Below are 22706 nucleotides of genomic sequence, written 5' to 3'. Positions count from 1 at the left end.
TGTTCAATTTCCAGTTTCTATTAATCAAGTTTAAATTACATATGTCAAATATGCACACAAGCCATGTGTATTTAATAAATGTTCTTAACCAACAAATTTTAATTAATAAGATATCCACTTACTCCATGTAGCTTTTAAAAATGAAAAACAAAACAACACAAATTTTTATATAACAAGTTTAAACCCAAATCATAATTCAGTCACAATAGTTCACAGATAAGAATGCAAAAGTCTTCTCACAAGTTTGAGCAAAAGATCATAGCAGAAGTATCATGGAGATGATTGGTTGAACTTTTTTAAAAAAAATTTAAATTCTATTATTATTTTTAAAATTATTTTAAATTTTATTGGAGTGACATTAGCCAACATGAACATATAGGTTGCATGTATGGATTACTAATTTACAAAATCTGTATATAGGACCATGTGCCCACCAACCAAAGTCAAATCTTCTCCTGTCACCTCATATTAGGATCCTTTTCTTCCCCCACCCTTCCCTCTGGCAACCACCACACTGCTGTTTGTGTACATAAGTTTCAGTTTTATATTCCACATAGAGTTAAATCATATAGTTCTTAGCTTTCTCTGTTTGACTTATTTCACTTCACATAATGTTCTCAAGGTCCACCCATGTTGTTATAAATGACGCTATTTCATCCTTTCTTATGGCCGTGTAGTGCTCCATTGTGTATATATACCACATCTTCTTTATCCAGTCCTCTATAGTAGGGACCTTTGGATGTCTCCAACTCTTGGCCACCGTGAATAATGCTGCAATGAACATAGGAGTTCATATACCTTTGCATATAAATAATTTCGAGTTTTTAAAGTATATACCCAGGAGTGGGATTGTTGGGTCATATGGTAGCTCTATTTTTAATTTTTTGAGGAATCGTCAGACTGCTTTCCATAGAGTTGTACCAGTCTACATTCCCACCAGCAGTGAATGAGGGTTCCCTTTTTTCAAGAACCTCTCCAACACTTGTTGTTGCTTGTCTTGTTGATAATGGCCACTCTAACTGGTGTAAGGTGGTATCTCATTGTAGTTTTAATTTGCATTTCCCTGATTGCCAGTGAGGTTGAACATCTTTTCATATATCTATTGGCTGTTCGTATGTCTTCTTGGGAGAGGTGTATTTTCAGGTCTTCTGCCCACTTTTTGATTGGGTTGTTTATTTGTTTGGTGTTGAGTATTATGAGTTCTTTATATATTTTGGAGATTAAACCTTTGTCAGAGCTACTGTTTGCAAATATCATCTCCCACCTGGTTGACTGCTGGTTTGTTTTGTTGTCCATTTCTTTTGCTGTGCAGAAGCTCTTCATTTATTTTTGCCTTTACCTCCCTTGCCTTTGGGGTCAAGTCCATAAAATGTTCTCTACCAGCCAGGTCCATAAGTTTGGTACCTATATTTTTTTCTATGTGACTTACAGTTTTGGGTCTTATGTTTAAGTCTTTGATCCATTTTGAATTAATTTTTGTACATGGGAACAAACTGAAATCCAGTTTTATTTGTTTGCATGTGGCTTTTCAATTTCCTAGCATCATTTATTGAAGAGACTATCTTTACTCCAAAGTGCATTTCTGGCTCCTTTTTTGAAAATTATCTGTCTATATACATGTGGTTTTATAGCTAGGCTCTCTATTCTGTTCCATTGATCTATGTATCTATTTCTCTGCCAGTACCATGCTGTTTTGATTATTGTAGCTCTGTAGTATATTTTGAGGTCAGGTAGCATGATACTTTCAGCATTGGTCTTTTTTTTTCAGAATTGCTTTGGCTATTCTGGGTCTTTTGTGGTTCCATACAAATCTGATGATTTCTCATTCTATTTCTTTAAAAAATGACATTGGGATTTTGACAGGGATTGCATTAAATCTGGATATTGCTTTGGGTAAAATGGCCATTTTAATTATATTGATTTTTCCAATCCATGAGCAAGAGATATTTTTTTTTCCATTTTGTTGTGTCTTTTTCAATCTCTTAATTAAGTTTTGTAATTTACAGTATATAGTTCTTTCACATTCTTTGTTAAGTTTATTCTTAGGTATTTTATTGTTTTGATTGAACTTTTGAATAATCCTGTATTGCTATGAGAATGTTTGACCCCATGTCTCCAGGAGACACACATCTCCAGTAAGAATGCCCATAGAATGTAGCATAGGAATAAAATAACATGCAAGACATGTGGTTTTCTTCAAAACTTAGATGTTTCCTCCTCTGTTGAGTACTCACCCATACATCATTACCCCCTTGGCAGCAACTCAGAGAGTGTATTGCTGGAACAAGAAGAGCACCCTGAGGTCTTATAGAAGCAAACAAGTTGCTAAAGAAAGGTGGGGGGTGAGGCAGGGTCAATAGAGAGGCAGATAGGGGTAAAGTACTATTACTTTTTGAAAAAAATAAAATAAAAAATATTTTATGAGCTTATACAGTGTGAATGAAATATGAAATAAACAACAGGTTTACAGGTACAATAAAATGAAACTACATTTTGAATTTCACTATACTAGTAGTTCATCTGATAGACTATATTCTATCAAGGGTAGGATCTTGAAAGGATATCAGTGATAGCATAGAGTGCTAGATACCATAGGAACAAGAATCATAGTAACAACTGAGTAATGTTATTTCCTATTCAGAAATGGTCTTTTCTAATATAAAATAGTGTTCTTAAGGATAGTCACAGTATAATAGCATGCAAATATTTGAAAAGTTTCATGTCTTCATTTCATTTTTAATATGATTGCTAAATTTAACTTCCTCAAAATAAATTCTGACCATGACTTCCTACTACCCAGGGTAAATGTAAAACTCCTTAGGCTGCCAGTCTACCTTCTGTAATGAATTAATGTAATGTTTAGAACTGTGCCAAATTGCTATTACTATGATAGAGACAATACTGTGTAATGGTCAGAAGCATGGACTATGGATCTAGCCATCTGATTTTATTTTGGTTCTACCATAACTACTATGAGACTGCACAAGTTAGTTAAACATTCAGCAACCTTAGTTTCCTCATCGAGGACATGGATTAAGAATATCTCCTAGTCATGTTGTAAAGATGATATGAACACAAGTAAAGTTCAATATGGGCATGGCACAGAGTGGGTACTTAATTATTATATAACTAGAGGCCTGGTGCACGAATCTGTGCACAGGTGGGGTCCCTCGGCCTGGCCGGCGATAGGGGCTGATCGGGGTCCATCTCACACAATCCTGATTGGGGTCAGCCAGATCGGGGAAGGGACCACAGGAGATTGGCCAGCCATGGGGAGGGACCATGAGAGGGTGGCCTCATTTAGATATTTAAATGGATATGGAGAAGTTCAGAGCTTACTAAAAACGAAAAATACAAAAGTAATAATCTATCCTATCTAATAATAGAGAAAAATGGTAATTAGCCATACCTCCGCTACCCCTCCCATTGGCTAATCAGGGCGATATGCAAATTAACTGCCAACCAAGATGGCGGCCGGCAGCCAGGCAGCTTGAAGCAAACAGGAGGCTTGCTTGCTCCAGTGACGGAGGAAGCCAACGTTCCCTGCCTGCTGCTGCTGGGCTCTGAGCTGCTCTCTAAGAAACATTGTTGCAAATATAGAAGCTAAACAAACTCCAGAAACCTGCTTTCAGTAAGCCGGGATCTCAGAGCTGGAGTCGCAACAAAGTTTCAAATACAGAAGGTAAACAAAGCCCAGAAACCTGCTTTCAGCAGCCGGGATCAGGCCTAAACTGGCAGTCAGACATCCCCCGAAGGGTCCCAGATTGGGGAGGGTGCAGGCCAGGCTGAGGGACACCCCCTGTGCATGAATTTGTGCATGGGGGCTCTCTCTCTCTCTCTCTCTCTCTCTCTCTCTCGTATATATATATGATATATATATGATATATATGATACATTTATATATGTATATATGTATACATATATGTATTACATTTATATATGTCTGTATATATACGTGTGTTTTTTATTGATTTCAGAGAGAAAGGGAGAAGGAGAAAGAGATAGAAACATCTATAATGAGATAGAATCATTGATTGGCTGGCTGCTTCTTGCAAGCCCCACACTGGGGATGGAGCCCACAACCTGGGCATATACCCTGACCAGAAATCGAATTGTGACCTCCTGGTTCATAGGTTGATACTCAACCATTGAGCCACACTAGCCAGACTTTCTCCATCCTTTTAAGTGAATGTATCAGATATTAGCGGGCAACATTCAAAATTTATTAGAACTAATATTCACCTACTTTTATAGAGTCCTGATTTATTACTGAACTGATGTGAATGGAATATGACTGAGTTAAACTAAGAGAAGTAACCTCTCAGAGACAAACAACTGAATTTATCACATGCATTATAGGCACATGAAACCTTTATTTATAGAAGCAAGTATCAATATCAAAAGTGATTACTAAATTCTGCAAATGCTAGTCTATAATAGTACTGTGGTTCAAAAAAATGGTTTTTAAATGTGCCATCTCCTCACCAATTATCCTAGTTGATGTTTCTTCAATGAGGTTACACATATAAGTAAAACAAAATGTAAATATTTTAAATATGCCTCTGTCTTTAATTTGTGTTCTATGTGAATTGAAATTGTATTTCCCCTTAATGAATGTAGCTCTTGATGTTCAACTTAGGAAGTCTTCAACTTGTTTTTAATTTACCATGTTGCAACTCACTTTATTTGTGTCCATAATTTCATGCTTTCTGATCTGATGCTAATTTATTCAACAATTATTTTCAACCTGCAGCACACAGATAATGAGACATAAGTGCAATTGAATCTTGTGATTTTTCTGATTGGAGCTGAGATAGGGTATCTGAAGTAACACTCCAATGTATGGTGCGATCACGCACCTTCATCTTTTCTGTATTACTGTCCGATGCACCAGAACCATGGGCCCTCATTCAGACTCCTTCTCTGTTTTGTTGTTAAACAGGACCCATTATAAATGGATTCATATTCAAGAGAGGCTTCATGACACACGATGTAAAAAAAACCACAGGTCCTAGCTTAATTGACTCATTGGCAATGCAAGATGCTTTAATGTAATAACCACAGTGCCAGCTTTGACCATGTAAAAAGATTCAGGAATAAAATTAAAAGGAGAAAAAATATAATTTTCCATTGCAGCATCCTTAGTTTAAGATTTTTTTTCTCACCCATGGAAATTATTTTCAAAATTCATTGAATGAATATTTCTATTGAATCTTAAATTATTCATTGTTATATTTCTTAATCTGAGATCATATGAAAATAAACAGTTCTGTACAATTAATAAACCAAAACATTAGAGGAACATTCTATAAATTTTTAAGTATCTTTTAAATATAGTATTTCATTCTCATAAAGTTACTTTTGTTTTCCAAGCCCTTATTGTATACTAGAGGCCCGGTGCACGAAATTCGTGCACTGGGGATGGGTGGGGGTTCCCTTAGCCCAGCATGTGCCCTCTTGCAGTCCGGGACCCATCCCTTGTTACTGCCCACCTGCTTGCTGCTTCCTACCGCTTGGCTTGCTGCTCCTTAGTGCTGCCACGAAGGCCTTGGGTCTGCTGGGTGCCGGGCCTGCGGGTTTGTGTCTCTGATACCCCCAGCAGCCCCAGCACCAAGGTGGCGGGCCTTGGGGCTGCTGGGTACAGGCCCCCCGTTGCGTGTTTGTGTCTTCTATCAGGCCCCCAGCAGCCCCAGCAGCCCCAGCACCACCTAAATAACTTAAGGGAAACTTTATTTAGTCTTCTTTTAAAAGCAATCTAGTTTAAAAATGAGTTGCAGTTAAGACAGAACAAAGACCTTCATCTTTTCTGTATTACTGTCCGATGCACCAGAACCATGGGCCCTCATTCAGACTCCTTCTCTGTTTTGTTGTTAAACAGGACCCATTATAAATGGATTCATATTCAAGAGAGGCTTCATGACACACGATGTAAAAAAAACCACAGGTCCTAGCTTAATTGACTCATTGGCAATGCAAGATGCTTTAATGTAATATCCACAGTGCCAGCTTTGACCATGTAAAAAGATTCAGGAATAAAATTAAAAGGAGAAAAAATATAATTTTCCATTGCAGCATCCTTAGTTTAAGATTTTTTTTCTCACCCATGGAAATTATTTTCAAAATTCATTGAATGAATATTTCTATTGAATCTTAAATTATTCATTGTTATATTTCTTAATCTGAGATCATATGAAAATAAACAGTTCTGTACAATTAATAAACCAAAACATTAGAGGAACATTCTATAAATTTTTAAGTATCTTTTAAATATAGTATTTCATTCTCATAAAGTTACTTTTGTTTTCCAGGCCCTTATTATATATTTCCCAGGGCTATCTCAGCAGTCTACTACTAGTCTTTCTATTTTGGTATTTTCCTGCATTGGTTCATTCCACACCTACTGTTCTCAGGTAGATTTTACTAGATCACTGCTCTCCTCTCATCACCAAACAAGCTAATGAATGGAACAAAACACATACAAGGGTGGGCAAAAGTAGGCTGACAGTTGTGAGTACATGAAACACAGATTATATTCTTGTATTATTTAATTATTAATTGTATTATGTATTTGGGTTATTTGTCTTTTTAGTGTTGTCACTGTTTTGTATACTTACTTAGGATTTATCTTTTAGGTAATGATGGCTGTAATTTAACCTATTTCTGCCCATCCCTGTATATTTTAATTGTTAACCTGATATACTTTGGCTATATCTCACTTCCTTTCCAGAAGTGTTCCTATGTGTCCTTATATATTGCTCAACATGGGCAGCATTTCACATGTTTGTTGAATGAATGAATTCTTAGTTAGAGGCAATCTTATAAGTTCTAGTTACATTTCTCACACTATGAATTATATCATAATTATAACTCTACATGTTTTATAATATTTGCTATACAATAAGCTTCTTAAAACTAATATATGTTTATAGTTCCCCCACACCCAATGTCTATCACAGGGCCAGGGATATTAAATAATTTAAAAAGAGCATAAATTATATTAAATGAGCGAAAGACTAAATTACAATTATGTAAATATTTCAAACCAATTAGAGTAATATAGAGTTTTTATTTTAATTTTTAAAATTTTATTCTATAATACCATAAGTGTTTTAGAAAACAATTAAAATTCATACAAAGTAAATTGCCTGAGAATCTTTTTACAGAATCTTGTATATAAGTTATTACTACTACTTACCATTAACATTACTTTAATAATTTACTAAACTTAATGCTCTTTCTATATTACTCCTTTAATCTGCACAGTAATGCTATCTTGTGGACACTAGTATTTGTTCTCATCTTACAGACGGGAAAAATTAACTTTAAAGAGGTTAAATACCTTATCCAATGTCATAAAACTAACCATAGGATAATGCCAGACTTTAGAACAATTCCATATTACTCCAAAACCCAGTCTTAAACAGTGTGCCTTGCCAACCTCATGTAATTCAGTATACACTTGAGAAGAAATATTTATTTATTCATTAAAAAAGTGTTAATTGGTCACCTAATACATGTTTATTCCTATTAATCAGTGGGATCCCGGAGAGATGAAGCAGCCTGAGTTCCTGACTTATGGAGCTTACCTTTGTGGGTGGGGGAGACATAAACTGAAAGAACATATGCACTTACATTATATGAAATGGAGAAACTAAAGCTAAGCTAGGATATTAGGGATTGGTTCTATCGAGGGTTGGTGGTCTCTATTTTCCTTAGAAAAAGACCTCTCTGAAAAGGCTTGAATAAATAAAGTGAAAGTGCAGACCTGTGAGAACCACACCAGGGTTCCCCAGATAGTCAAGGCCAATAGGAGCACAGAGGACTTGTTGTCAATACACCAGAATGGCCAAGGTCACTCTGAGCATGAGCCTAATTGGGGTGCCCAAGGCCAAGATATCATGAACAGGTGCAAGTACACACTGTGCCCTTCTGTAACCCAAATGATTGATGTCACTGTTAACAACTGGCCTTCTTCATCTCTGGGAAAATAGAGGTTACTGACCAGAAGGAGTATGTGTGTGAAGAAGTTTGCTAGAGAGAGCAGCTGGGCAGAGCAGAGAGAGAGCTCAAGAGAAGCAGAGGCAGCAGACACAGAGAATGTAGCTCCTATGTGTGCAGGAGAGAGGAGAGCTCAGACGGAGCTAAGAGCTGGTATTGTTACTACGTAAGGCTAAGAGCTCATAGAGAGCTCAGATATAGCTGCCATGTTAACCAGCCAGTGTGCTGAGCCAGAGAGGCTGGAGAAGCTGCTGAGCCAGAGAGCTCAGGTACCGCTATGATGTGAGGTGGTGAGTCTAGGGGGCAGCATGGGGCTGCTCAGATAATAGCTGTGGGTACAGAGACTGAGGCTGCTTTGAAGGAAAGATGTACATGTTAACCAGCTGGTGTTCAGCTGCCTGACTGTATGGACTTTGCTGTGGAGAATTGTCTTGTCTGGTAGCTACATGGCCACTGACTTCTGCAATAAAGACTCATTCTTATACACCCACAACTTCTTATGGCTTTGCCATCTAAGACCCGGCGTCCTAGGAGGTCCAGCCCTAGGCAGAGGTGCTTGGCCCAACACCTGTTACTAGTGAGCAGAGGATAAAGGAGGAACTTGGACTAAGTTCCCAACAGTGAGTACAGTGGGCAGAGTTCAAGAAGGGACCTGCCCTGTGCTTGGCATAGTCAAATGGGAAGAATTTAGAAGAATATATGGACTCAGAACAACTCAGACCAGCATGCTGAGCAGTGCTCTGGCTCTGCTGTGACAAGACCTTACAAATACCAGGGGTCAGAGTGTTATAGGATGAAGGACCAGCAAGGCTGAAATACAACCTGCATGGAATGTTCAAGAACCAGCATGATGGCCATTGTTGCTTCAGTGGAATGGATGAGAGCAGTCTGGGAAGAACTTAAAAGAGGTAATAGGAGGATAGAAATGTAAGAAGTCTTTGGTCCCTATAAAAACAATTTCTTAAAATGAACTTTAGAGCCTATAGAGCCAAGATGTAATGGAATCTGATGTCTACATTAAATGGATCAGTCAGGCCAGGCTGCTATGTTGAGTATAGATGGTAGGAGCCAGTGTTTAAGCATGGAGCAGTGAGGAGGACCCTAACATTATTCACACCTCATCATTGATTAGATCAGGACAGAGGTTGAATTCTGTAGATATACATTACTTTAATAATTTACTAAACTTAATGCTCTTTCTATATTACTCCTTTAATCTGCACAGTAATGCTATCTTGTGGACACTAGTATTTGTTCTCATCTTACAGACGGGAAAAATTAACTTTAAAGAGGTTAAATACCTTATCCAATGTCATAAAACTAACCATAGGATAATGCCAGACTTTAGAACAATTCCATATTACTCCAAAACCCAGTCTTAAACAGTGTGCCTTGCCAACCTCATGTAATTCAGTATACACTTGAGAAGAAATATTTATTTATTCATTAAAAAAGTGTTAATTGGTCACCTAATACATGTTTATTCCTATTAATCAGTGGGATCCCGGAGAGATGAAGCAGCCTGAGTTCCTGACTTATGGAGCTTACCTTTGTGGGTGGGGGAGACATAAACTGAAAGAACATATGCACTTACATTATATGAAATGGAGAAACTAAAGCTAAGCTAGGATATTAGGGATTGGTTCTATCGAGGGTTGGTGGTCTCTATTTTCCTTAGAAAAAGACCTCTCTGAAAAGGCTTGAATAAATAAAGTGAAAGTGCAGACCTGTGAGAACCACACCAGGGTTCCCCGGATAGTCAAGGCCAATAGGAGCACAGAGGCCTTGTTGTCAATACACCAGAATGGCCAAGGTCACTCTGAGCATGAGCCTAATTGGGGTGCCCAAGGCCAAGATATCATGAACAGGTGCAAGTACACACTGTGCCCTTCTGTAACCCAAATGATTGATGTCACTGTTAACAACTGGCCTTCTTTATCTCTGGGGTAATATAGAGGTTACTGACCAGAAGGAGTGTGTGTGTGAAGTTTGCTAGAGAGAGCAGCTGGGCAGAGCAGAGAGAGAGCTCAAGAGAAGCAGGGGCAGCAGACACAGAGCATGTAGCTCCTATGTGTGCAGGAGAGAGGAGAGCTCAGACGGAGCTAAGAGATGGTATTGTTACTATGTAAGGCTAAGAGATCATAGAGAGCTCAGATATAGCTGCCATGTTAACCAGCCAGTGTGCTGAGACAGAGAGGCTGGAGAAGCTGCTGAGCCAGAGAGCTCAGGTACCGCTATGATGTGAGGCGGTGAGTCTAGGGGGCAGCATGGGGCTGCTCAGATAATAGCTGTGGGTACAGAGACTGAGGCTGCTTTGTAGGAAAGATGTACATGTTAACCAGCTGGTGTCCAGCTGCCTGACTGATGGACTTTGCTGTGGAGAATTGTCTTGTCTGGTAGCTACATGGCCACTGACTTCTGCAATAAAGACTCATTCTTATACACCCACAACTTCTTATGGCTTTGCCATCTAAGACCCGGCGTCCTAGGAGGTCCAGCCCTAGGCAGAGGTGCTTGGCCCAACACCTGTTACTAGTGAGCAGAGGATAAAGGAGGAACTTGGACTAAGTTCCCAACAGTGAGTACAGTGGGCAGAGTTCAAGAAGGGACCTGCCCTGTGCTTGGCATAGTCAAATGGGAAGAATTTAGAAGAATATATGGACTCAGAACAACTCAGAGCAGCATGCTGAGCAGTGCTCTGGCTCTGCTGTGACAAGACCTTACAAATACCAGGGGTCAGAGTGTTATAGGATGAAGGACCAGCAAGGCTGAAATACAACCTGCATGGAATGTTCAAGAACCAGCATGATGGCCATTGTTGCTTCAGTGGAATGGATGAGAGCAGTCTGGGAAGAACTTAAAAGAGGTAATAGGAGGATAGAAATGTAAGAAGTCTTTGGTCCCTATAAAAACAATTTCTTAAAATGAACTTTAGAGCCTATAGAGCCAAGATGTAATGGAATCTGATGTCTACATTAAATGGATCAGTCAGGCCAGGCTGCTATGTTGAGTATAGATGGTAGGAGCCAGTGTTTAAGCATGGAGCAGTGAGGAGGACCCTAACATTATTCACACCTCATCATTGATTAGATCAGGACAGAGGTTGAATTCTGTAGATTTTTTAAAAAAAATATTTTAATTGAATTTTAATGGGAGAGGAGGAGAGAGGGAAAGAGAGAGAAAAATATCCATGAGAGATCAAAAAACATCAGTTGGCTGCCTCCTGCATGCCCACACCAGGTATCCAGCCCAAAACCAGGGAATGCACCCTGGAATCGAACCTGCATGAGACAGTGCCCAACCAACCGAGCCACACCAGCCAGGGCCAATTTGGTAGATATTTTAAAGGCAATCAAAATATGGCTTCTTATGGTTTGGAAATAGAGTGTGAGGAAAAGAGAGGGAGTCAATGATAACTATACATTATTTGTCCAGGTACCGTGAGGAAAGGAATTGCCGTTTATAGGGAACAATCTAGAAGGAATAAGACTTTGGTTGGTCATCAGTAGTTCAGTTGTGGATAAGTTAAAGTTGAGATGCTTATAAGAACTCAGTTGCACATGTTGTGTATAAAGTGTAATTTACCTTTAGTCCTGAAAAGTGTAAATTGAAATATTTAAAGACTGAGTGTGCTATGAACCAGTGATAAACCATGATGCAAATAAACAACTTTAAAACAGACATAAAAACAGAAGTCAGCTCATTAATGTGGTACTTTGTTTTCTTTGTTATGGCATATACAGAGGTTTAATAAATACACATAAAATAATTATTAGGGATTTATAAGTGCTCTTCCTGATAAAATCTAAATCCTAATCATCTGAAAGAATATAAATCTATGGAAACAGATTTACTGTCTCATAGATTGACTGTTAGTAAATTAAAATATGCGTTTTAAAGTTATTTTCATTGTTAATAAAACAAAACTGTCAGATTTGATAATTCTTAGAGTCCCCACCTCCTCTGAAAAGTCTATAATTTCTGATTTCATAACTAATTATTATCCATTTACAATGTCAGAACACTTCGAATCCATTTTTAATATGAGAAATGAATATCTAATGGAAAAGTTTATATCAATGTAAACAATATGAAATAAAAGAAAAAAATTGTAAAGTTTGGAATTTCTACCTATAGAGATATTTGGTGTTTTTATGCTACTTTTTCAGTATAGGCTTTAGATTGTATCATATTTCCCAAATTTTAAAATTATATGAATATATATGTATATATATGTGAGTATATACATTTATACATATATGTGTGTATATATGTATATATATATATGTGTGTGTGTGTGTGTGTGTGTATATATATATATTACCTTCCTAAATGTTAACCAATAAAAATGGTCCATAATTGAATGAAAATATCTGAGTTTCATTATAATTGTTGCATACTTTGCCTCCCTCCACCTTATAAACATTACCTGTTCCTATTATAAGCATAAGATCCCATTTTGTGGTTGGCTATTAACCATGAATAATTGAATCATGATATTTGCATTATCCAATGTTTCCTTTGGGAGAAAAATAAAAGTAATTTTAAACAGCTACAAGTGTTAGTTTACTATATAGTCTACAACCCAAATAGAATGGCATAGTGAAATAAGACTATAGATACACTAGTATAAGCACAGAATTATTTTTAATTATTTATAAATCTTATAAAATGTTTCGTAGCAAACCCCAGTGACAATTATTTTCCAGTGATTCATGACGCTTCTAAATCAAATGCTCCCTTATGTCCCTAAGTGGTGTCATGTGTTTGTTGGTGAGTTAATAGTTTCAGAAAAGGGAGTGATATCAATGCAAATAAAATAATAAGCCAAGATTTAGCTGCAACTCTTGTGATATGGTCTAGTTCAGTGTTTCTCAAAATGTAATGTGCCTCATAGGGTATTGTTAACATGCATAATCTGTTTCAGTAGATAGGATCGGGCACTGAAATTTGGCTCTTCTAACAAGCTCCCAGATGATAACTGTGCTGCTCGTCAGGGACCATAGTCTGATAATCAAAGGTAGATCTACATCAACATTCCCCAAAGTTTGTTTCACGTAACTCTGAGATCTTATGGAAAAGGATTAAATTACCAAAAGTGGCTCCCTCTCTCCTCTCTTGGATTTGTGATGGACATTGGCACCAAAAATCATGTACTGGCGAAACAAACTCAAGTTTTAAATTGTGGTAGAAAAAAATACACACATATGAAATCTACCCTCTTAAATTTTTAAGTGTTCAGTACAGTATTCTTTATAAGCACAATGTTATATAGTTATTTTTATAAGTTTCCATACTGAATAACTGAATGTCTTTTGTGATAGCACTTTTATAGAATTTTGATAACAATTGAAACTCTGTATGCATTGATCAGCCACTCCTCCTTTCTTCCTCACCCCAGCCTCTGGCAACCACCTTTCTTATTTCTGCTTCTATGGCTTTGATTACTATATGGATATCTCATATAAGTAGGATCTGAAGCCATTTCACTATAGAACACGTCGGAACACTCACAGCATATATATGTAATGATCATATATGTAAGAACATATTATTTATTGAAAGAAGCTGAATTCCCATCAGATCTGCCATCAGTGGTTGAATAGTTTGGTATGACATAGTTATGATTACCAAGCTTGTATTAATATAAAAGAGTAAATATTTATGAGATGTAAAGATAAAATTTCAAATTAAAATAAATATTTTGAAATTACAGGCATAGTATGGAGGAAAAGAAAACAGCTTTTATAGTCAGATGGACATAAATTTGATTCCCAATTTTGTTTCTTAGACAAGTTGCTCTAATCAGCCAAAGTAATATATTGAATCTTTCTAAATTTTACTTTTCTTTCTTTGAAAAATGTCTTTTGTCATATCATTTTATAGAATTTTGATAATTGAAATTATTATCATGTATTGCAAAGAGTAGCCAATAAGTCAATAAATTGTAGCTCTTTTATAATTATCAATAATGAATGTGAATTCCACAGATAATGTGTTTTATTACTGCTTAGACTCTGCCTGGACTGGGTCTCCAGTAAATGATATACAGTAATATAAAAGCTCTGGTCCGTGATTAATAATTATCAATAATGAATGTGAATTCCACAGATAATGTTTTATTACTGCTTAGACTCTGCCGGGGCTGGGTCTCTAGTAAATGATATACAGTAATATAAAAGCTCTGGTCCATGATTACAATCATGTTTTGACATGCTTTATGAGCTCTCTTTATATGAATTTTTGATAATATGCTTTCAAAATTATTGGCAGATCTACTCTTTGTCTGTACTTCAAGCTGGGTAATGGAAAATGATTTATACAGTTTTATTGAATTTACAAGGACTAGAGTAAGCCATGCTAATTATTGCTATGTCATTCTTGCAGGCTAGCAGGAACTGAGACAAAACATAAGCCAAACTAAACATAATTAGCATTAAATTGGCTCAGGCATGAAATATAATCAAATGGGTCCTGAAGTGTCTTATTTTTTGTCCATAAAAAAGTTTCATGCTTGTTTGCAAGCATTCACTTTAATTGCTTTCCCCCTATTTTCCTGAAATACGGGAGGTGTGTTAGGTCCCTATCATATTTCTCAAATAACATTTTTGTTATTGACATTACAACCTACAGTGTCATAAATAATTAATCTGACTTTAAAACTAGGTGATGCTATCTATAAAATCTTACAGGATGAATACCAGTTGCCCATCTCCTTAAAAAGTAATCATTTTTTCTTTCCAAATGTATATTATTAAATGTCCATGAGTTTTCTGATCAGTTCATTCTCTTTAGAGTATAAAGTCTTTCTTCTAAGCTCAGTAAATTTGGGTTGAATTTAAAGAACAAATTTACCCCAAAAGAGATATTTTTACGTGGGAATTCTATCCAATCCCTGTTCATTAAACCTTGGGTGAGCAGTACCATTACTGTAAGAAGAGAGTCTACAAAATTAGAGGGTAGGCAGAAAAAAATATATAGGCAAAGAGAGAAGGAACAAAGTTTTATAAGTAGAACTCACTATAGGGAACGTGGCAGAGACATAAAGAACGTGCGGTAGAGTAAATAATAATAGACGTAAATTAAGATTTTGCTTTGATGGATAAGGCATCTGCTCTTGTGGTAGGAGCTGAGAGGTGCCAGTGAAGCAAAGCTAGTCCTGGATATCTGCTGGAATTCAGATCTTCCCTATCTTTACAGTAAGATAACTCCCTCAATGAATTTCTGTAAGTGAAAGAAGAAATCAGGCAGAGTCAGAGGGATTCCTGGAATCACAGGCTGACTCCAGGAAAGCATGGGTCTCCTTCTGATTTGACCAAGCTACTGTTTGCAGCAAGTGCAATGCCCTTTGGCTCTGTTAGCTGTACATTTTTTTAAAAATGTGGTTAATCCTCACTTGAGGATAATTTTCCATTGATTTTTAGAGAGAGTAGAAAGGAGGGAGGGAGTGAGGGGGGAGAAAGAGAGAGAAAGGAGAGAGAGAGAGAGAGAGAGAGAGAGAGAGAGAGAGAGAGAACGTTGGTGTGAAAGAGAGATTGGATGCCTCACACCTTGACCAGGGCAGGGAATGAACCTGCAACCCAGGTGAATCCCCTTGACAGGGAATGGAATCCTCCATCCTCAGTTCCCTGGCTAACCACAGAGAAACACCATCCAGGGATATTAACTGTAAATTTATTGAAATACTTCTATTGTGCTTGATTAAAAGCTGGTGACTGGACCCCAAGGTGTCCCTACTATCTGCCTGCTCAGCTCCATCCCTGGGTACTTCTGACTTCCTGAAATGGGGCAAATAAAAGGGTGATGTCTGGTACAACAGGACATTCCAGGACATTCTAGCATATGGCATGTGTAACTTCTGTCACATAGGTAACTGCCAAAGCAGTTATCAGATATGTTGGCTATTCCCCTTAGGGAATATATGTTAATTCCGGACTTTTGAAAGAAAAGGGACTTCAACATTAACAAAAGACTGAAACGGGCTCTGATAAGTAAGAAAGCGACTTAAAAGGACCCAAAGCAGAATTTTTGTCTAAGAGTTTGCGTGAATTCCATTAAGACGGGTGTGACAATATCATTAAAATAAGGTTAAATTGGAAGCATTACTCTATTCCTGAACTTAGATTACATATATACTAAGAAAAAAACCCATTTATAATCTTTTCTACTCTTGTGCTGTCAAAGCCATTTACAAATGCAATATGAATCTTTTCTTAAAAAAAAACAACACACAAAGATACTGTATTTCCAGTCAGTTTTAAAATCAGTTTTCCCCAACTCATTCCCTGTCACTTCCTGATTTACAAAGAAAAAATCCAGAGCTCTTCAAAAAAATCAAATATATGGCTCTGTTTGAACTTGATGGGTTCTTTCATGACAAGATCCCTTGGCACATGCCACCTCTTCTTCCTGGAATATCCATCACCTTTTATTACACCAGTGACCCTTTCAGTCTTCAAAGTTCATATAGAATGACATCTTCAATGCATATTCTCTGCATATATGATGTTTCACCTAATGTAGGCATCTACAATTTTATGCCAAATGACTTATTTTAGATGAACTTATTTTTATAACTTTTCTAAACCTTAAAAAGGGAGGAGATAAATGTGCCTGCCATTGTAATATACTTGTCACATTCCATGAAAAGAATATTGCTCCTAAAATATTTTAAAAGAAGATAATTGCCTGAATGAGGAACAAGACTAATCTACCCCAGTGTTCTAAACAGTGAGTTTTATGTGACTTTGGAGTGAAAAATCCTTTTGCTTCCTAGTCATTCCTTATTTATAGGTCATTGTGTTGCTGTCTACATCTCCTTACACTTCTGGATGACAGTGAATGAAAAAGCGTGCAATTTCTAATTCTGTGACTTGAATTAATCACTTCTCAAGTAAAGTACAGATGTCCTTCTGAAGAATGCCATTAAGTTAATTATAATGCACTTCATGATTGCATAGGCCTTGTTTTCCCTTCATAATGCATAAAAGTTAATAGATGTATATGATAGTAATTTTCCTGTCATAAAGTCTCCTTTTACTAATCTCAAAATAGTTTAAATTAACACTTAAAATTTATGTAGTATACTTTTATTGAAGAGTAAAGGGGCCTGTTCTAAAATAGAATGAGGTTAATGAGAAGTGATAAAACTAACAACCGTATTTTAAGTATTTTCTCCTTTAACAAGGATTTTTTATCTTGTATTTTTCTCTTGTATCACAGACATATTATAAGCCAAATACCATCATTTTATGCGGGATGAAATATGATTTATTCTCCTAGCCAACTAACATATAACAAGGAAATTAACCCACAGATTTGATTAAGTTTATAAAATAATAATACACAGCAAATTCTAAGTTGTAGGTGCTATTTTAAGTTCCTTGGAAAATTATTTGACTTGCATACTAACAAAAACCCTACGAGCAGGTGCCATTAATATACTAATTTTACTGATGAGAAAACTGAAACACAGAGATAGTAATTGATATGCCCAAGATCACATAATAGTGATTGATATGGGTTCAGAGCCCAGCAGTGTCTGCCCAGTGTCTGCCCAGCTAATCTCAAGGCTGTGCTTCTATATCAGATATAAAAGGACCCCTACCATCAGAAATGATGACTGCAAGAAAAGTTTCTGGATAGAAAGAGGAATTAGAACAGCATTTTGAAGAATAAAAATCTTTGGATTGATAGAGATTATAAGTGTGTGACAGAGAGGGGGAAGGGAGGCAGCCATAAGGTAATGAGTTACAAGAACATGGAAATAAAAATACAACATATATTCAAGGGATCATAAAGCAGCAGCTAAACTGGATCAGAGATTTTATTGAGAATTTGAAAAAGATGAATATGTTCACAGTGCTTTGCTGGATATTAATTTTTGATACATTATATAATTACATCTATTAAAATTATATTTATTAATCGACTCATTATCTACATAAATTGATTTTTATATTGACAGTTAACTATATCAATCTGTTATTATTCTTGTGATACTTTCTTCTCACTGACCCCACCATTTTACTAAGATATCACAGTGTCAGGAATTTACTTGCTACACAGCGGACTTTAACAAAAATAACTGTATGTACTTTGGACACTAATAAAAACTTCCAGGTAAGCTTTTCTTAGATAAGAATACTAAATAGAAAAACAGCAGCTCATCCATTGTTTCCTTTTCAGGTAAACCAGTGATGATAGTGACAGAGTATATGGAAAATGGCTCTTTAGATACATTTTTAAAGGTAAGATTTGAGGCATATTTAATTATTCAGTGTTATTTATATATTGATAATGACATTGAAGTTAAAATTGAGCTACTTTAAAGCTGAATTTTAAAATAGATGGAAATACCTGGAGTCAGAATAATTACACTCCAAAAAATTAACTTTGGTTTGAATTTTTTTTCTTTTCAGAAAACTTATACAAATTCAAATTATGTGTGTCTACAGTTTTATATAGTTATATGTTACTTTGCCTGAAAAAGAAATGAAAGAAAGGGGAAAGGAAGGAAGGAAAAAAGGATGAAAAGAGATGAAAGGAAGAAGGAAGGAAGGAAGGAAGGAAGGATGGAAGGAAGGAAGGAAGGAAGGAAGGGAGGGAGGAAGTAGGGAGGAAGGAAAGGAAGAGGTGAATTAAAGTTTGAGTAAAGTCCCAGCCTCCTCAAACTTATTCTCCTTAAGAAAGAAAGGGACAAGGGAAAGAAGGAAGGAAGGAAGGAAGGAAAGGAAGGAAGGGAGGGAGGGAGGGAGGGAGGAAGTAGGGAGGAAGGAAAGGAAAAAACAGAAAGTAAACAAAGAAGCTTGTACAAATATCTAACTTTCTCAAAGTACATATTATCAGGCAGAGCTAGGAAAAACTGTCTCAAAGCTCCGTGCTCATTACCTACAGTAAGGGTTAAATAGACTTATAACCCATCTGGGGCCAGCCTCGGCTTGTGCCCTTGGAGTCCTCATGTGGTAATAGATGATACTGATCCTATATTGTTCAGTCTGTGAGTCTCAGAAAAAAAATATGTTTTTAATGTGTAAGTTCTTCAAATTTTAAATGATGTAACACATCTGCAGGCCTGCTTAAATCTGTGGGCTGGCAGTTTTTCATCTTCCTTAACGATTATTGCTATGGATTAGGAAAGGTGATGGAAAATGGCATTAATGACAATTATAAGAGGGGTCCGAGCATTGAATATGACATCAGCCCACTGACAAGGCGGCTGCTGTCATATTCCCTTCCGTTCTCCAGATTCTGTTGCCAAATTTCTTATACATGTCTTCTAGTTCCCTAGTCTCGTAAAGTCACATCATCTTCTTCCTTTTTTAAAATAATCATTAGGTGAGCCTTTTTCTGTGTGTGTGCAGTAAATTGAGTGCCCCTTAAAAAAACTGCAAGCTTCCAAGAAATGCGAATATCTTTTGGGTCATTCCTCAGCCATTCCCCTCCCATCTGCTGCTGAAGAATCTCCCTCCATCTCCTCTGGCCATTTCTTCTTTACAACAATATGCCTATCAAGCTAGCTTCCTCTAAAGCACCTCAAACATGTGCAGTGTTAACCCTAGACAAGCACCAGGCTGCAGTAATGAACACACTCCTCTGATGACTGAGAGTAAAAGAATTGCAATGCAGAGAAGGGCAATTAAATGGGATTTTCCATAAGGGCTTTCAAAACCCTGATCTGCTTTGATCAAGGAAAGAAGTGATAAATATTACCAACTTAACTATATATTTCCCAACTTTTTTTGTTCTTCTTCAAGTAGAATATGCATATGAATTTGGGGGTAGTATTAATTTGAGATTGAATGAAAACCCTTTCATATTCCCCCCCAGTGATTGGTGTTGCAGGACTAATATTGCTGCATCGTCTTTACAGAAAAACGATGGGCAATTCACTGTGATTCAGCTGGTTGGCATGCTGAGAGGCATCGCTGCTGGAATGAAGTACCTTTCCGACATGGGCTACGTGCATAGAGACCTCGCTGCTAGAAACATCTTAATCAACAGTAACCTTGTGTGCAAAGTGTCTGACTTTGGACTTTCCAGGGTACTGGAAGATGATCCCGAGGCAGCCTACACCACAAGGGTAAGTTCTAACAGAATGCATTTCTGACTCCCTAGACTAGAGGCATTTAATATTTAAAGATTTTAAAGGAAATAGCAAAAAGGGCATTTCTCCAACATAGGAAGAGAGAGAAAAGGAGGGGGTGGGGGAATAAAGAAATCCAGATGATGCTCCTTGTTAGAGATCAGAAAATTCATATATTAAACTCAGATAAAAAAGTATTTACCTAGTAAGCTCAATAATTTATTTTTTTCCTACCGATACTGAAAATAAATAAAGTTCAAATTTAGATCGTATACAACAATGTAAAAAATCATATAATGTTTTAAATATAAAAATAAAGTTCAAATTTAGATCGTATACAACAATGTAAAAATCATATGTTTTAAATATAAAGAATATCCTATATTAAAAACAATAAATATGTTATCTATACATGTACAATAAATATGAATATATACATGTATAGCATTATGGGGTAGCTTAAACTCTGCACTATCTTCTTTTGTAAAACAAATGCAGAAATATCTAAACTTATGTTTTAAGGATTCACATGGTATCGAATAAAAGAGCTATTTCTTCAAAAACTTTTGATTTACTAAAATTATGTCTGATTTCTTTTTTACATACAATGTAAACTGTTAAGCCCGTGTCTTTGGAAAATTGGTCAAGAAATTATTCTAATTAGCATAAATCAACACCCTTTTCCAGCAATGTAATTGGTTCCTGAATTGATACGTTATACAATTAATAAGTCTTTCTGTGTAATACTGTGGGTACAATGAAATTTTGGGGGCAATCTATGTATTGCACTTCTTCAGTTACATCCCTTATGATAAGCTACATTTGTTTAATTCTAAATCTTTACAATGTCCTCAAGTTCAAGATTTAAACTTCTTGTGAAGACAGGAATTTATCAGTGCATCTTTTTCACACTACAATTTGGTTAACTTTGGTTTCCATACAAAGGAACACTTTTGTCATCTCTTATTTTTATGAAAGATGTGTTACACATTTTCTTATTTAAGTCACCTTTTTAAATATCACTTCTACTCATAGCCTAACAATAAATCTAGTCATATATTATAAGGCTTTCTTTTTTATTGTTGTTTTATGAATCAGATCCTTAGAGACTGTATTATGATGAAGATCACATACAAATTATATAAGTAAATGGAGTCTTATAATATGGTCAGCTTGACAAATCAATAAATTAATTGCTGGGATATCACTTCCTCTTTTTCTAGACTTAATTATCTTTGTCATTATTTGCATTAAATGAAACCTCATTCAAGAATACTCTTGGAATTAGTGTTACACTTAATAAACGTGGCCTAAACAAGATTGAGGTTATAGGAAAATCCATTCCCAGTATGACTGCTTGATGACTTAGTTAAATGCATAGAGTAGATTGTCAACGTGTGTCAATGTGTCATGCTGGGGGGAAAGGGAGGGTGAGGGAGAGCAGAGATCCTGAGACCTCAAGAATTATTCCTACGAAATGGGTCAGATAGGCTGCCTGTGGAAAATGCATATACTGAGAGATACAGAGATAAAGGAACACCAGATAATATTGATGACAAATGTGATGGTCAGAGGATCAAGAGAAAAATTCTAGGCTGAAGTTTAAAGAAATCCACAAACTGTAATTTTAAGAGGTATAATAATAATATGTTATGGAATGTCGCAAAACAAATTGCCAGAGCTAATTGTGTGACCACACCTATGGATATTTAACTAACAAAAGTATGTTTCGGGAAAGTCTTCTTAAAGTGGTGTTACCATATTTTCAAGGAGAAAATAATTCATACTTATTTTGAATAATTCAAATTAACTGCAACTCAGCAGTTTCAAGCATTACATAACATTATTATTTTCTCATATGTCTTGAAACTTTGGTTCATAAAGAGCAGTTTTAAGTTCCATTTTTCTAGTATTTGAAATACATTATTCCCTTCTTGCAAAATGGGAAGGCATATGCTAGTCATTTTATGAGAAAATATCCAAAACCTTTCTCTCTCTCTTTCAATTCACCATATTGGTTGATTGATTGATTTTTGCTTATAAATAAAATGTGTGCTTGCTTGGGGTTGCCTCCTTTTAAAAATTATGAGGAAAAATGTTCATCCTTAAAGAGGAAGGTTAAATGTTTATTTTGTGAACAAAGAGAAAACCTACCAAAGCATTTTTTGCCATGTTAAAAGAATCCCATACATAATAATGTTGTAATTTTTCCCCATCATCTAATTTTAATAATTTTTAAAATGGTTGAATTAAATAAAAAACCTACTTCTTAGGTTAAAACGAAAAAACCTATCCAAACAAATAAAAATATGCCAACAGAAAATGAAAGAAATCAAATCTAAAAGAAATTGAATAATATTAGGAAAAAGTATAACTAAGCTTTTAATATATCTGATTTTCATGCTTGTCTTATTAGCTCTTAAACTTCTCTGTCTTGCATTCAGCAACTGAGACGCTCCACTTACAATTCTCATATTAAAGTAGATAAAAAGCACCCAGGAATCTGAGTCTTTTTTTACTCAGGTTGAAAATCATGAAAGTCACCTTATTGATTTGCTTGACTGCTTGCTTTCCCCACTGAGAGCTGCCATTCTGGTACTTTAATTGAGATGTGGGTCCTGTG

At 36.1% G+C, this 22706-nt stretch overlaps 1 protein-coding gene across 6 annotated transcripts in view; it reads left to right on the top strand.

Annotated features, from left to right (window-relative positions):
* EPHA5 (EPH receptor A5) overlaps nt 1–22706 on the top strand; it is a 305704-nt gene that overhangs the window by 257798 nt on the left and 25200 nt on the right. For all 6 annotated transcript variants that reach the window (XM_014541800.1, XM_014541799.1, XM_014541798.1 and 3 more), the window contains 2 exons: nt 18187–18248; nt 19871–20080. In XM_014541800.1, coding sequence (XP_014397286.1) covers nt 18187–18248; nt 19871–20080 — 272 coding nt within the window. The remainder of the gene's footprint in view (nt 1–18186; nt 18249–19870; nt 20081–22706) is intronic.

This window comes from Myotis brandtii, unplaced genomic scaffold, assembly GCF_000412655.1.
Source record: "Myotis brandtii unplaced genomic scaffold, ASM41265v1 scaffold28, whole genome shotgun sequence".
Lineage (NCBI taxonomy): Eukaryota > Metazoa > Chordata > Mammalia > Chiroptera > Vespertilionidae > Myotis > Myotis brandtii.
The sequence above is the reverse complement of the archived record's forward strand: the minus strand, read 5'-3'. Positions and strand labels throughout refer to the sequence as shown.